The following is a 12,975-nucleotide window of genomic DNA, read 5'->3' on the forward strand; positions in this document are numbered from 1 at the left end:
AACCAATAGAAAACCTCTGGGGACATTATGTTTCACCTCTGGGACATTATGTTTCAGTCCATCCAATGCTGCCAGGTTGCACCTTTGACTATCCAGGCACCATAATCCAGATCTGGGAGAAGATCCCTAAGTAAGTGTCTCATTAGGAGCATGTCCCAGTGTTGTCAGGCATACAGAAAAGCACAGGAAAAAACATTTTGAGTTTCTGCAGAATGGACAGAATAGTCTGACGTAGAGTTGGGCGATATGAGATTTTTTCATATCACGATATGTTTTTTTCATTTCAGGCGATAACGATATCTATCACGATATAAGCCAAATAACTATATTTGTAAGATTTAAATGTGCCGTTGCTCACAAGTAAAATGTGAAATAATCAGCAGCTTGTTTTTATTTAAATATTTATTTCCCATAATAAGTTCAACAGGGTAGATGTACTTAAGGAACATGAGACTTTTTCAGATAAATAAAGGCAAATATTGCAAACTACACAAAAGGCAGCCGCTAAAGCGTTTAAGTTTCAAAATAGAACAAACGAAACAGACTACTAAATTTTCAATTCCACTTAGAAACAAAATATTAATTCTAAAAATAAATCTTAGTTTGTTTTACAGAAGAACAGACAAAACTGACTAACTTTTGTCAATATCAAATAAACTGAGAACTAAAAGGAAATTCTCAATCTCTCCTTGTTGTATAGCTTAGCTTTTCAAACAGTTTTAACAGTTACTTTAGTCTGACAAAAGCCGAATGACGAATTAGCGCTTCCAGTCAGAGACTGAGGCTACGTCCACATGTACACGGGTATTTTTGAAAACGGAGATTTTCCGTTTTCGTTTTAAAAAATAATCCCGTCCACACATAAAGGCAGAAATGAAGGAAAACGCTGCTATGAACATGCCAAAGCAGCAGGTGGCGCTAGATTCCTAACCGTGCCGAAATGTTGGCCAATCAGAAGTCTAGAAGCCTCGGTGGGAAAAAGTAAACAAAGCTGGGGCATAGAAGCAGAACCGAGTCGTATGTGTGGACGGACAGTAACTGTGTGTATATGTAAGCATTTAAACACTGCAGAGAGTAGAATTAACAGTATTGTAGAAATTCATTTCACCGAAACAATAACGTGGCGCACAGTGTGACGCATGCACCAGTTCATTGTATTTCCAGACTTGCTTTCGGCACAATTTACAGTGCACGCTACTCTGTTTTTTGTCAGACTTGAAATAGCCGAAATACCTTCACACTACGGAACTTCTATGGCTCTTCCGTTCGACAATCTCTCCGGCGTTGGAACCATTATCTGTTTTCTCTTCGGTCACGCTCGGTTGATTTTTCTAGTCGGCACACTCATTTCCTCCATTACCCGCTGGCTGCTTCCCAAACAAACACACGTGCGGCTTGGCACTTGTGCTGTACGTTACAAGTCACGCGACGTGACGCTGCGGCTGTGATTGGTTCGGCTCTGCGCTACTTAATTTGGATTGGCTGACCTTTTTTTTTTTTTTTTTTTTAAGAGGACAAGAGCGGCGAGGTCTATCGCAATAGCTTAATTTCTCTATCGAGTAAAAGTTATATCGCGATACATATCGTTATCGTTCTATCGCCCAGCTCTAGTCTGACGCATCATTTTTTCACTTTGATTTTCAGGGTATCTTTGAATTCAGCCCTCTGTAGGTTGATCATTTTCATTTCAATCAGACGATGTGGATTTCTTTCCTTTCCTAATACATTTCACAGTACTTATTAGTATAGATATCCATTAAGATTCCACTGAAGTTCTATACCACACATGCTTAACTTATATCTAATGTGAGCTGCATGCATGGACATACACAGAAAAAAAGACAGGAAAAAATTGAGTTAAGTTTCAGGTGTTTGTGTGCATACAGTATATTGTAATGTGTTTTGTATTTGTTTTCCATGTGCAACAACAGTATAATTCTTGCAGCATCCAGGTCCAGTGACATAGGTGCCTCTGCATTCAAGTCCAGAGTCCAGTTTTTTAGTCAAAGATTCCAACAATCTTTCTTGTCTCTGGTTTTCTTCACTCTGCCATGTATATTTTACCGGGTGCACAGAGAGGTGAGATTTGATCTGAGGGTATTAACAGCTGTCACAAGGTAGAGATAAGAAATGACTATGGTGTAGGATCACATATGCACGTATACCAATCTGAGGTGTTAAAAAGAAAGAAAGAAAAAAAGAACTCTGAGTATAGAACTCTTTAGCATGTAATGCAAATCTATGTGGGTGTTATTGTTGTAGAAATAAATTCACTTTTCCTTAATGAAAGCTATTTCCAAGAGGAAACATGCGTTGAAAATTATGTTCTAACTACTAATTGCATGTCCTGAAATGAGCATTCTTTACATTAATCTCTGGGATGCAGAACAAATGTGCACTGCAGTTACACCCATCTATGCTACATCCATGCTGTATGAAATGACTCAAAGCAATGTATTCATCGTCATTCACTTATTTTCATTTACATGAAGCTCTTTATTTAAATTGGTGTATTGCGACTTTGTCCAATGACACGATATTTTAAATTCTGCTCTTTTACTGAGGGACTCAGACACTGGGCGATAGAGTGAATTTAAAATTTATTTAATCTTACATTTATTCCCCTCCTGTCTGTGATGTGACCTTGTGCTGTCTGTTATCCATCACTCTACGGTGTAGACATGGTGGGTGAGCTTTAGTCTTTGTATGAACAGTAGAGAGATGGGTTTTTATACCAGAATTAAAAAATGTATGCATGTTGAAAGCAGCTCATCTAACAGTCCTATAACTATATCTCTAATGTACCCTTGCAAGCATTTCTCCTCTGGTGGATTACTACCAGCGAAACTTCAGAGTTTGGATGCAGAATGAAGGGGATTGTTTTGTTTATGACTTTACTGCACAGGGCCCTTGTAGACATCTGTGTTTTCTAACAACTCCCACCAGGCGAGCTGTTTTTAGAAGCACCTGTTTACTGAATAAAATCACATTTTCCTGTGGTAAATTTTGAATATTTGTATACATCCAATTTTGTCTCACTAGATATGTAATATTTATTTTCACACTTTGAGTTGTTATTTTTTACGCATATGCACTTTTTTTCGCACTGGGAAATAAGTGGTGCATATATCCAGGCACAAAATCAGAACAGTCCAATTGATGGATCTGACTAACATTCCTGTGACTGACAACCTCTCCCAGTGACTGTGTCATGCTCAGACGTTTTCGTATTCGAGCAACTGTACAAATGCCCAGCTGGAGTCTGGGAGCCCTACAAGGGTCAGGGATCGGACATCGCCTGCATCATCAGATTTGGTGAAATGTCACAGTGGGAACAAAGGCAAATGAAAGAGCTGCTTTTCCCTTTGATGCTGCAACTGAAGTTGAGGGCCATGGCCAATGTTCATGAAGCTGTGCGAATGCTCATAGAGACAGTGGAGTGAAAAGGACATTTACCTTCAGATGCTGTTACAGTTCGACATAACTCAGGGGGTTGTAATTTGTAAGAAAAATAAAAACTCACAGTGTGTTAAAAGCAAAGCATCCATGTGCAGCGCAGTTCTTTTGAGAGTGTCTGTATTTGGACGTGTGTGTCTTTACTTTTGGGGGCCATCATTTAAAGTAGCTTTTAGCTGGAACGCATCTTTGTTTGTAATAAATTAAATGAGCTGCCATTTGCCTGTAAAGCTGTATATTTCAATCATTTAAGTTGTTTCATTGAATTCTTTATAAGAAAGTGAAATCCAACTATCAGGGTTTTTTTTTTTATTTCTTTTATAACACAATCAAGAGCTAAATTGGAGCTGGAATTGGAGCTAAAATTAAATGTGCGTTATTTTGACTGAACTGATGTCTTAACCATCAGTTTAACTATCCATCCGATCTGCCTATTACAGCCACATACATAGAGGTTTGTAACCATTTTTAAAATCACATCAAGTGGGTTTGAACATTTTTGCTGCGCACAGTATGACTGCAGTAAGTGTCAAGTGGTCCTTTATCGGAGCTTGTTATTGTTGCTGTCCACAGTACTGCCGCTCTCAGTACCGTGGACAGCAACTACAGACTACAAATGCACAATATACTTCATTGTATTACAAGTCCAGTGTTGCTGGGAGACAGCAGCATCCTCGCTTTCACTAGCTTTGTATGAGACTGCTTCTCGTAAGCAGGATGTCAGTGACTGTCTCAGCATCTTCATGAAATAGATGTAGTTTTTGTAAAAAAAAAAAAAGATAAATGTCTGATTAGTTGGGAAAATCAGAACAGACAACAGCCTTCTTCTAGTCAGTAGCTGTGACCGCATCTGCATGTTAATTTTGCAGATGGAGTAAGCGTCTAATGAGAGGTGAAAATATGAACAGCTTGTTGTGCAGGACAGAGAACCAAAACAGGGAGTTTATAAAGTGTGGACCCACTCCTGAAATTCAGAGAAATTATCTCCAATTGAATATCCGGGAGCACATTCAGCATGAATTTAGGCTGTGGCAGCAGCTCCTGAGCCATGCAGATCGCCAAAGAAGATATCCCCCAAAAGAAAGACTGTGCATTATGAAGGTCTTGAAAAATGTAATATGAATGATAGGCCCACAACTTTGATCAGTTGGTCAGGGAGTTCTTTGTGAAAGCATTTGTAGCTGTGCCACTAGATCAAGAGAAACACCAAGCAACAAAAGAGTGAGGAATCTGAATCTGAATCTGAATTTGGAAGCTGTGTAGCCAGACTCCATGATAAATAGAGGCTCTGAAGATGAAGCATGCTGGGACTTTATTAAAACTGGAGATAATGGACCAATGATAATTTCTGATAATCTGTGGTCTTTCATTCTTACTACTTCACATCTAACAACTTGAATGGCAACAAGAACGGAACCTCCAATCAGCCTGTCCATGTCATTTCAGTGTTGTTGACAGTGGACAGACCCTGAGGTCTGAGTAAATGATTATTTTGATGTGGCTGCATCATTAGAAATCTATCGCTGCCTCTTCTTGGTCCTTATCTAAGCCTCTCATGTGTATAAATCAAAGTCAGGCCCTAGCGGGGTATCTGTTGCTTCTCCATCTGCCAAGTCATTAATCCAAGGATGTGACCCACGGGCAGGCTTCTCCCATTTGGTTCACCCATTGTTACATGAAAAATAATCTTGGTTTCTCTCCCGCTCCTCCACTGTCTGCATCTTTCTTTTATTTGTTCTAATGGGCTCCTGCTCCGGATTTTCATACCGGAGGATGAGTTACGTGTTGTGCTGGGGATGTTCAGTGGGATTGTGTGTGTCAATGCCCTGTAAATTGCTACACTGTGCATTCAGTCTGTGCTCCAAGGGCACGTTCACAGACTCTTCCACTCCTACGGTGATTTGTAACTTCACATTTCTTCTTTGTCTCCTCTCCAATCCAAGTCTAATGACTATAAATGGACTGCATAAAAGACACAGAGTAGAAATAGAGACAACTGTGTCTTGTCATGCCTAATCATGCCATATATTCCCACACCCCTGTTGCCAATCTTGGACATGTACTCTGTTTTTTTTCTCATCTTTCTTTTCTCTGACTATCTCCCAGATTTTTTTCTTTTTCCGGAGACTCCCCCACATCCCTCTGTTATCATCGCCCGGAGAGAAGTTGTGAAATTCATGACATTCAGATCTAGCGGGGCAGGCTGATGGAGGACAAGAATAGTCTTCCGAGATCCTTCTGGAATCAGTCTGTCTTTGATGAGCAAGTAATTCAATGTCAGCGCCTCCGATAATCTCGCTCTTCTAATTTGTAGTAGAGAGAAAATCTCATTTGTTGCATTTGGTTACGGAAGAGTGGATACCTCTGTGCTGCCTGTTTCTGCTCGGTAACCTTACAACCGTACTGACCAGTAATCTGTCCGCAGCCTGAAACAGAATATTGGACATTGTTATGAAGATATAAGGAGATAAAATCTTAATGCTTTGTTCATCAGCTAGTGCGTGTCCTACTCTCGCTCCTTCTCGTTGCTGTGAAACTCATCGTAGGCGGGAGAGACTGTTGCTTGAAGGGAGCAGTCTATCTGCTTAAAATTCAAAGTTGTCTGTGTCAAACGGAGCTCTCAAACAGCCCCTGAGACACTCAGAAGCTTGAGAGGATGAAAAGTAGTTCCCCTGGCTAACAGTGAGGGGTAGTGGTGCTCCAATCCAACTTCATTAATCTTATGCCTTCCCTTTATTTTCACTTTCCTTTGTGTAGTTCCTGCATAAAATTCTGTTCTTTGTTGATGATTCAGTTGCACACTGAGTACTGAATAATGTGTGCTATTTGTAATTTAGAAATTTGTCATCTTGTTGCCTCCAAAATGTAAATAAAGAGAGCTATTATTTTAAAATTTTTATTCCCTGCTGTGTTTGTGATGCCGACCTTGTACGGTTGCAGAGACATAAAAAAGAAGGGGGAAAAAAGATTAACAGTGCCTAACAGTACAAATTTTGGTGCAGAAAGTTTGACAAGAAGGAAGAGCAAACATGAATAGGCATTTCAAGTCACAGAGGCAGAAAGTGTCCTTACGATCTTGTCAGGGGTGTAGTTGTGTGCACAGCTGGTAAATATTTAATGTGTTGGTGTCCTGCTTTGCTGTTCCCACTGGTGAGGAACTGCACTGTAACAATGCAATAGCCCCTAAACCTTTAAGTCTATTTAAGAGGAACTTTTGCTGCTCTTAAAATATTTTCACCCATAGAGTTTGGATGTCTAAAGAGCTTCAGAGCAAAATGTGCTTGCCCTCACTAAATTATGGAATTTTAAAAAAGCATGATCTTTTTATTTGGGATGATTTAAAATAAATATTTTTTCAATAACATAAAAATGTCTGTTTTAACAAAACAGTTTACATCAAAACCACAGTTTTTTATATAAAGGATATACATAGCAGTGGGTGTGGAAAGTGAAGCTGCTGTCTTTACATGGCCAGCAGGGAGAACATCCTTTAATCATTTAGGATGATAAAGCAGGGCTTTGTTTAGGTGGAGCTCACCTTATGACTGACAGGCTGCTATCATGCAGGACTCTTGCATGATAACATTGGTTACTTGGTCAGATCCACGACAATTTTCAAAATAATAACATGGCACCACTGAAAATGCTCAGCTTGGTTCTTCACAACAGAACTTAACATAAGTGGTTTTGTCTGATTTGGTGATGCTCACATTTTACTGTCTCCAGCGTGTCAAACCTTTTCCTTATTTAGAGGAATTTTACAGCCTGCACAAAGCCAAGAATACTCCCATTAAACCCAGCTGTACTTTAACACCGGTGAAACTTGATTTCTGTATTATTTATGTACAGTGCCACTTTAAGTCTCAATAAAGTTCAAAGAAAATCAAACCCTGAACAGTTGCCAATGGCATTCTAGGACTTGCAGTTCATCATTACCTTTAAGCACCACTGGAGCAAAGCGTAGCTTCAGAGCACCACTAACATAGCAGTAAACTTCGAGTCTTGGTAAACTACCGCACATCAGGTTATTGTGTATATATTTATTTATATTTCTTCATACATTCTTATATAGTTCTATATTGTGTATTTTGTTGTACGGTTATTTTATTTTCAACTTTAATTTATATATTTTATCTTATTCTTTCCCAGTTAAATGTACCCTTCATTCTAATTTGTGTTGTACAGTTATTTCATTTTTAACCTTAATTTATATTTTATTCCTTCCTAGTTAAATTTACCCTTTTTAATTTTCATATTTATTTCCTATCTTATTCATAGCCTTTTCCTTTTTTGTTCTCTTTAGGTCACGAGCAGTTGTCCAAGCATTTCACTACATATCGTACTGTGTATGACTGTGTACGTGACAAATAAAATTTGAATTTGAATTTGAGGTAGTGATTTAAAACACTTGCCTGCAGCAAGAACAGCATTGCTAACTGCAATGTAAACTGCAAAGCTACTAAGTTCCTGCACCTTGTGGATAACAAGCGTCTTTAGTGTTCTTACTCTGTCTCCTGCTCTCAAGGTGATTTATATTTTTCTACTGCTGGATGGGGTGGATTGAACCTCATCTCACAGAGGGCACCTTCTCATTACTCTGGACCTCCTTCCATTGCCAGTCAAGTCCTCAAAGTCAAGGCAGGCTCGTTGTTTAGCCAGCCTGCCATGTCTCCTGAATGAAGCGACAGACATGGACTAATTACACCTGGCTGCCCTTTCCCTTTCACCTGTCTCACACAAATCAGTCTGAGTGAATAGTTTTCTTTTTTCCCTTTTTTTGGTAATACATCATCACGAAGGGCATCTTTTGAGAGACACGAAGGAAAAGCAACAGCAAAAGGAGCTTTTGAAACTACATTTCTGGACACCAGTAATAAGTTTGTTAGTGCAAGTCTGACTCCGGAGAATTGTTCTGTGAGAGATGTGTCATGTCATTATCAGCAGAGGAAGTAGGGCGAGCTGACTGTAATAGAGGAGCAGCCTCTATAAAACATTTTTCTCTAGAAGCTAATTTTTGATTATAGATTATTTAATAAAATGTATAATAGTCAGAGTCAGTGTGAAGTCTGATAAACAGGCTATATGACAAGATGTAAGAGGAATCAAGACCAGACATGAGGAAGGAAAGAGAGTCAAGAGGAAAGAAAATGAGAGGGGACAAGGAGGAAGAGATATCAGAGAACATCCTTTTTTTTTTTAAGTCATTATAAGCAGACTTGTTCCAGCAGATTGGCAGAGATATAATTTTCCACATATCCTAATGTGTGTATCACTTTGACACCTATCTCTTTTTGAAATATTCAGCAGGATCAAGTAGAATTATATTGGTTTTAGTGACGATATCTGACTTTTTTTTGTCTTTTGGGAGATGTGTGATCACAGAAAAACACGTGAATGTCTTTTTCGAGCTTGAATTGCCAGGCCAAAAATAGTTCAAGTAAGATGAGAGACTTGCATCTATCAGATCTCATCCTCTTTTGAAGTCTAACTCGGGAGGGAGTAAGCTCAGATGTGGACCTGGAAATTTGATAACTAAGATATTCTTGAGCAAAATTAGTTTTTTATTTACACAGCTTTTACTTTGATTTTTGGGATTTTTTTTCAGTTGCAAGAACTCAAACAGTTTATTTGCTTTCAAGTAATCATTTTCATGGTGGCAAAGGATAATTTTGTCAGACCTCAGTCAAATTAGTATGAGTCATGACAAATGAGTGATTGATGTAAGCTGGAATAGCACCTTATTAAAACATATATAATTCATGCCACTTCACATTTTTCACTTCAAAGTATTAGAAAAGATGTTAAATTCTGTAAATATATAATCAAGGTGCTACTATTAATGCATCATCTGTGACTACCCCCGCTGTGGCATAGTTTTACATAGTAAATCTCAGAATTCGCAGATTCAGGTGTGTCATACACACTGAGGCAGTCAGCTGAACACACCAGATGAGCAGCAGGGAAAAGGCAAATTCCAGAGAACTTTCCAAAGGGTGATACATAATTATGACTGGGCTATAAACAAAGAATAAGTAGCACAGGGAGTCTAAAAAAGGAAAAAAAACACAAGATCTACCAAGTGGCAAAATAATGATGAATGCACTGGGAACAGGTGTAGCAGAAAATTGGAGGGAAGCCTGAAAAACACTAAAAGTAAACCTAACAAGAGTTGGCATAACGAAAGAATAGAAAATAAGAGAGAAAGTGACAAAACTAAACTCCAGAACCATGACACTGTTTAATATTTTCTGCCATTAAATAGCGAATCAAAAAATTTGCTTGGAACAGTTTATTGGGGTTTAGTATCTTGGTACAAATTACACCAGCGACTGTCTAACTTGGGGGGTGAACATAATAGCTATAAAAAAAAAAAAATAAATAAAATATATATATATATATAAAATTAAAGCGCTTTAGAGTTAAAAAAAAATAATGCACATTCACATGTGTCCATAGCTGTTTCCTCCATTCTTAGTTTAACACCTTGAGGAAGATGCCTTTTGTGGGACACTGGCTAATGTAGGGATTTTTTTGCCCTCTTGCTGTCAGAAGTGGGAATGAAAACGGTGTGTTTGAATTCAAGAAATCATTGTGGTTGTTTCCAGGACAACAGAACAAGACAGCTGGACGCACCTTTCTCTTAATCTGGCAGAGATAGGAGCTACTTAGTCAGAGAGCACAGAGGAGACAGAAAGAGGGAGGGCTGGGTTGTGTACACACACACATAAAATACCAAAAACACACACACTCAGTGAGGGCTGAGTCAAGGAGGGAGGAGAGAAGAGAAAGAGTTAGAGGTGTAGAAAGGAAGGAGAGGCGCACAGAGAAGCTAAGAGAAAAAGAAAAAGGAAGAGGAATGACAGTCCTTGTGTTGTAGTCTGCTCTGATCCTGCACACCACAGGGAAGCCTCATCAGCCATTCAGCAGGATGTCTCAGAGGAAAAGGAGTTTCACATTTGGAGCTTATGGAGGGTAAGATAATAGAGGACTAATCTGTCGGAACATCAATTGATTTTGCAGTTTGCCAGTTGACAGTTGACACTGCTGTCACAGCAGTGTACATGTACCTGTTGCATTGTATTGCCAGCCCTGGAGTAGTGAGAGGAAGGTGTGACTGCTCTGGGACTAGTACTGCATCTGCTCAGCAGCTGCTGAATTAGCTAACAAGGTCATTGACTGGCAGAACTGTGCACTCTTAATTTACACGTGAACCATTAGTAGGGGAAGCTACAAAAGTGCTACAAGGGGAGGTTTGCATATGGTTGTCTCAGTCATGGTGATCTGTTCATCTGTCTTTTTAAAGACCTCACTACTTGTAAGGTATTTAAAAGTGACTGTAGTCAACACAACAGTCTAAATGTATATAACTGGTAGCTTTAAACAGCTTCTAAATCCATACAGATATGTGATCGATAAGGTTATTCAAAGTGCAAACCGTTTTTATTCCAGCAAATAAAGCACTGATTGCCTGTCATCAACCAAAGTGGTGCATAATTAAATATGTGTGATGCTTACTTGATACTGAATAAGGAAGTCAGTGATTGGTGGCAGGGAATAACTAAATACTTCATTAGTATGGGTAAAACAGTGAGAAGAGGTAATTATCTCGACTTTGTATAGTTCCACACTTTTATTAATGTGACAGATGATTTTGAAGCAGTCAGAGTATGGATATTTGAGATGTGCTTTGGTTTATGAACAATGAATAGTGCATTACAATTCATGAGGCAGTGAAATTATTTTAATGTTGTGTCTTGCAGCCTGTGAGTTCTGCCAAGTCAGCCTAGAAAACACTCACGAGACACAAATTTGACATTTTTGTTGTAGAAGTCAGTTTGAAAGGTAGTCTGAGTGCACAAGCAGACACGGGCAACCAATAGCAGGCAAGGAAACATTTGTGGGGCACAGAAACAGCATTTCTGAAACAGCAACAGGCTTCTTGTAATAAAATGAGCAGTGAGATTCAAGGAATGGTCCAAAATAGATATGGAGTGGTGTGATGAAAGTGCACTCACTGTCACCTGAACTGCACTCATCAGATTCTTTTTTTATTTTATTTTTTTTATTTTATTAAGCCTACCACAGATTTGTGTTTTATTTAACTTGATGGGTTTCATATTATCAAATAAGTTAAACATACAGCAATGTTTACATTAAGTTTCTTTTCTGTCAGACATAAAGGGCAGGAGTCAGATTACAATAGATGAATAGTGAGAAAATGATCACAGACCTTAGATGTTAGTTCATCCAGCTGAATGCGCTCATTCCTTGACGAGGCGCCTGTCATCCATCCACAATTCTCAAGAAGCGCCACTCGTCCTACAGTATTGTTCAGGCCTACACACGATGATTGCCTTATGATTCACCCAAGCTGTGCTCAAGGTTAAGGCCAAAGTCATATTTGCTGGCACTTTTCCATTTTCACAGCACAACCTTTATGCATGCTATTTGAAATGTCACCAAATTCTTACTCCTAAAGTACTGAACAATATTCAGTTGAAACCATTTTGTAAAATTGTTAACATAAGACCAGAGTTACAGATACATTTATAATGAACAAAATGATAAAGAAAAATAAACTTGCAACTGGTTGGCAGGTGGCATGAGGTTTCTTGTTGTTGATGGGGAAAGTGGTCACAAAATGTGCATGGTGTTACTCTGGAAAAACTTCTGGCAATTGCTTTGATTGCTAGCAGACTTGTGTGTTTGCATGACAGATAACATCTTGTCTTGAAACCACTGCAAGCTCACTGAGTGATACTGTAACTGTGAAGAGTGTGACACAAACCAGAAATGGAGAGCATCACCTTAGGGGGAAAATGTGCATTTGCTATCAGAAGGAGGGTGCCATAGATACTGATATGTCATATTAGATAGGAAGGAAAGAAAGACAGAAAGTAAAGTTAGATACTGTTATTATTTTGGAGGGAGTGGTCCTGTTGGTTGACACTATCACTGTCATGCTACAATCAGTAATGTGATTTTAAGACATGCTGATGCATTTGTCATATTATTGTATTACTGTCATAATACTTCTCAACTCAAACACTTTTATTTGCAGGACGAATTAATCTCATTTGATGATGAATGGGATTAATTTGTTCGGCATATGACTCTTTGACTTCGAAGTGGATTTTTAATCCTCAGTAGTGTGTGCAAGCCAATAAACGACAAGAAAAGCTTATCTCTTCCTTTCTGTACTTGACACATTAGAGTACTTTGTTGAATTATAAGCTGGCTAAACTACTAACTCATTGACATTTTGGTTTTTGTAAGCTGGTATTGTAACAAGTGCAAATGAAATTGTTACTATCACCTGAAAACTAAATGCTGTATTCAGCTGTTTTAAATCTCATTTATATAAACATTACATTTGCATTTGTTTCAGTCTGTTACAATCATTTGGTTAGAGCAAGCGAGTGCCTGCAGTTATTTGTCCCACTATAATGTTTTCTCACATTAGGTTGTAGACATTTGATTTTAAATTCAGGAGATTTGTAGCACTGTGCTCACAAGTCT

At 38.6% G+C, this 12,975-nt stretch overlaps 1 protein-coding gene across 10 annotated transcripts in view; it reads left to right on the plus strand.

Annotated features, from left to right (window-relative positions):
- rap1gapb (RAP1 GTPase activating protein b) overlaps nt 1-12,975 on the plus strand; it is a 106,513-nt gene that overhangs the window by 32,080 nt on the left and 61,458 nt on the right. For 2 of the 10 annotated variants that reach the window (XM_026167050.2, XM_026167056.2), the window contains exon 1: nt 9,946-10,428. The exons of 4 other annotated variants lie outside the window; for them this stretch is intronic. In XM_026167050.2, the coding sequence (XP_026022835.2) occupies nt 10,385-10,428 (44 nt within the window). In that variant the 5' untranslated portion in view covers nt 9,946-10,384. Of the gene's footprint in view, nt 1-9,940; nt 10,429-12,975 lie in introns of those variants that run through there. 4 more of the 10 variants (XM_026167062.2, XM_080301628.1, XM_080301629.1 and 1 more) reach the window with 4 other exon arrangements.

This window comes from Astatotilapia calliptera, chromosome 5, assembly GCF_964374335.1.
Source record: "Astatotilapia calliptera chromosome 5, fAstCal68.1, whole genome shotgun sequence".
Taxonomy (NCBI): Eukaryota; Metazoa; Chordata; class Actinopteri; order Cichliformes; family Cichlidae; genus Astatotilapia; species Astatotilapia calliptera.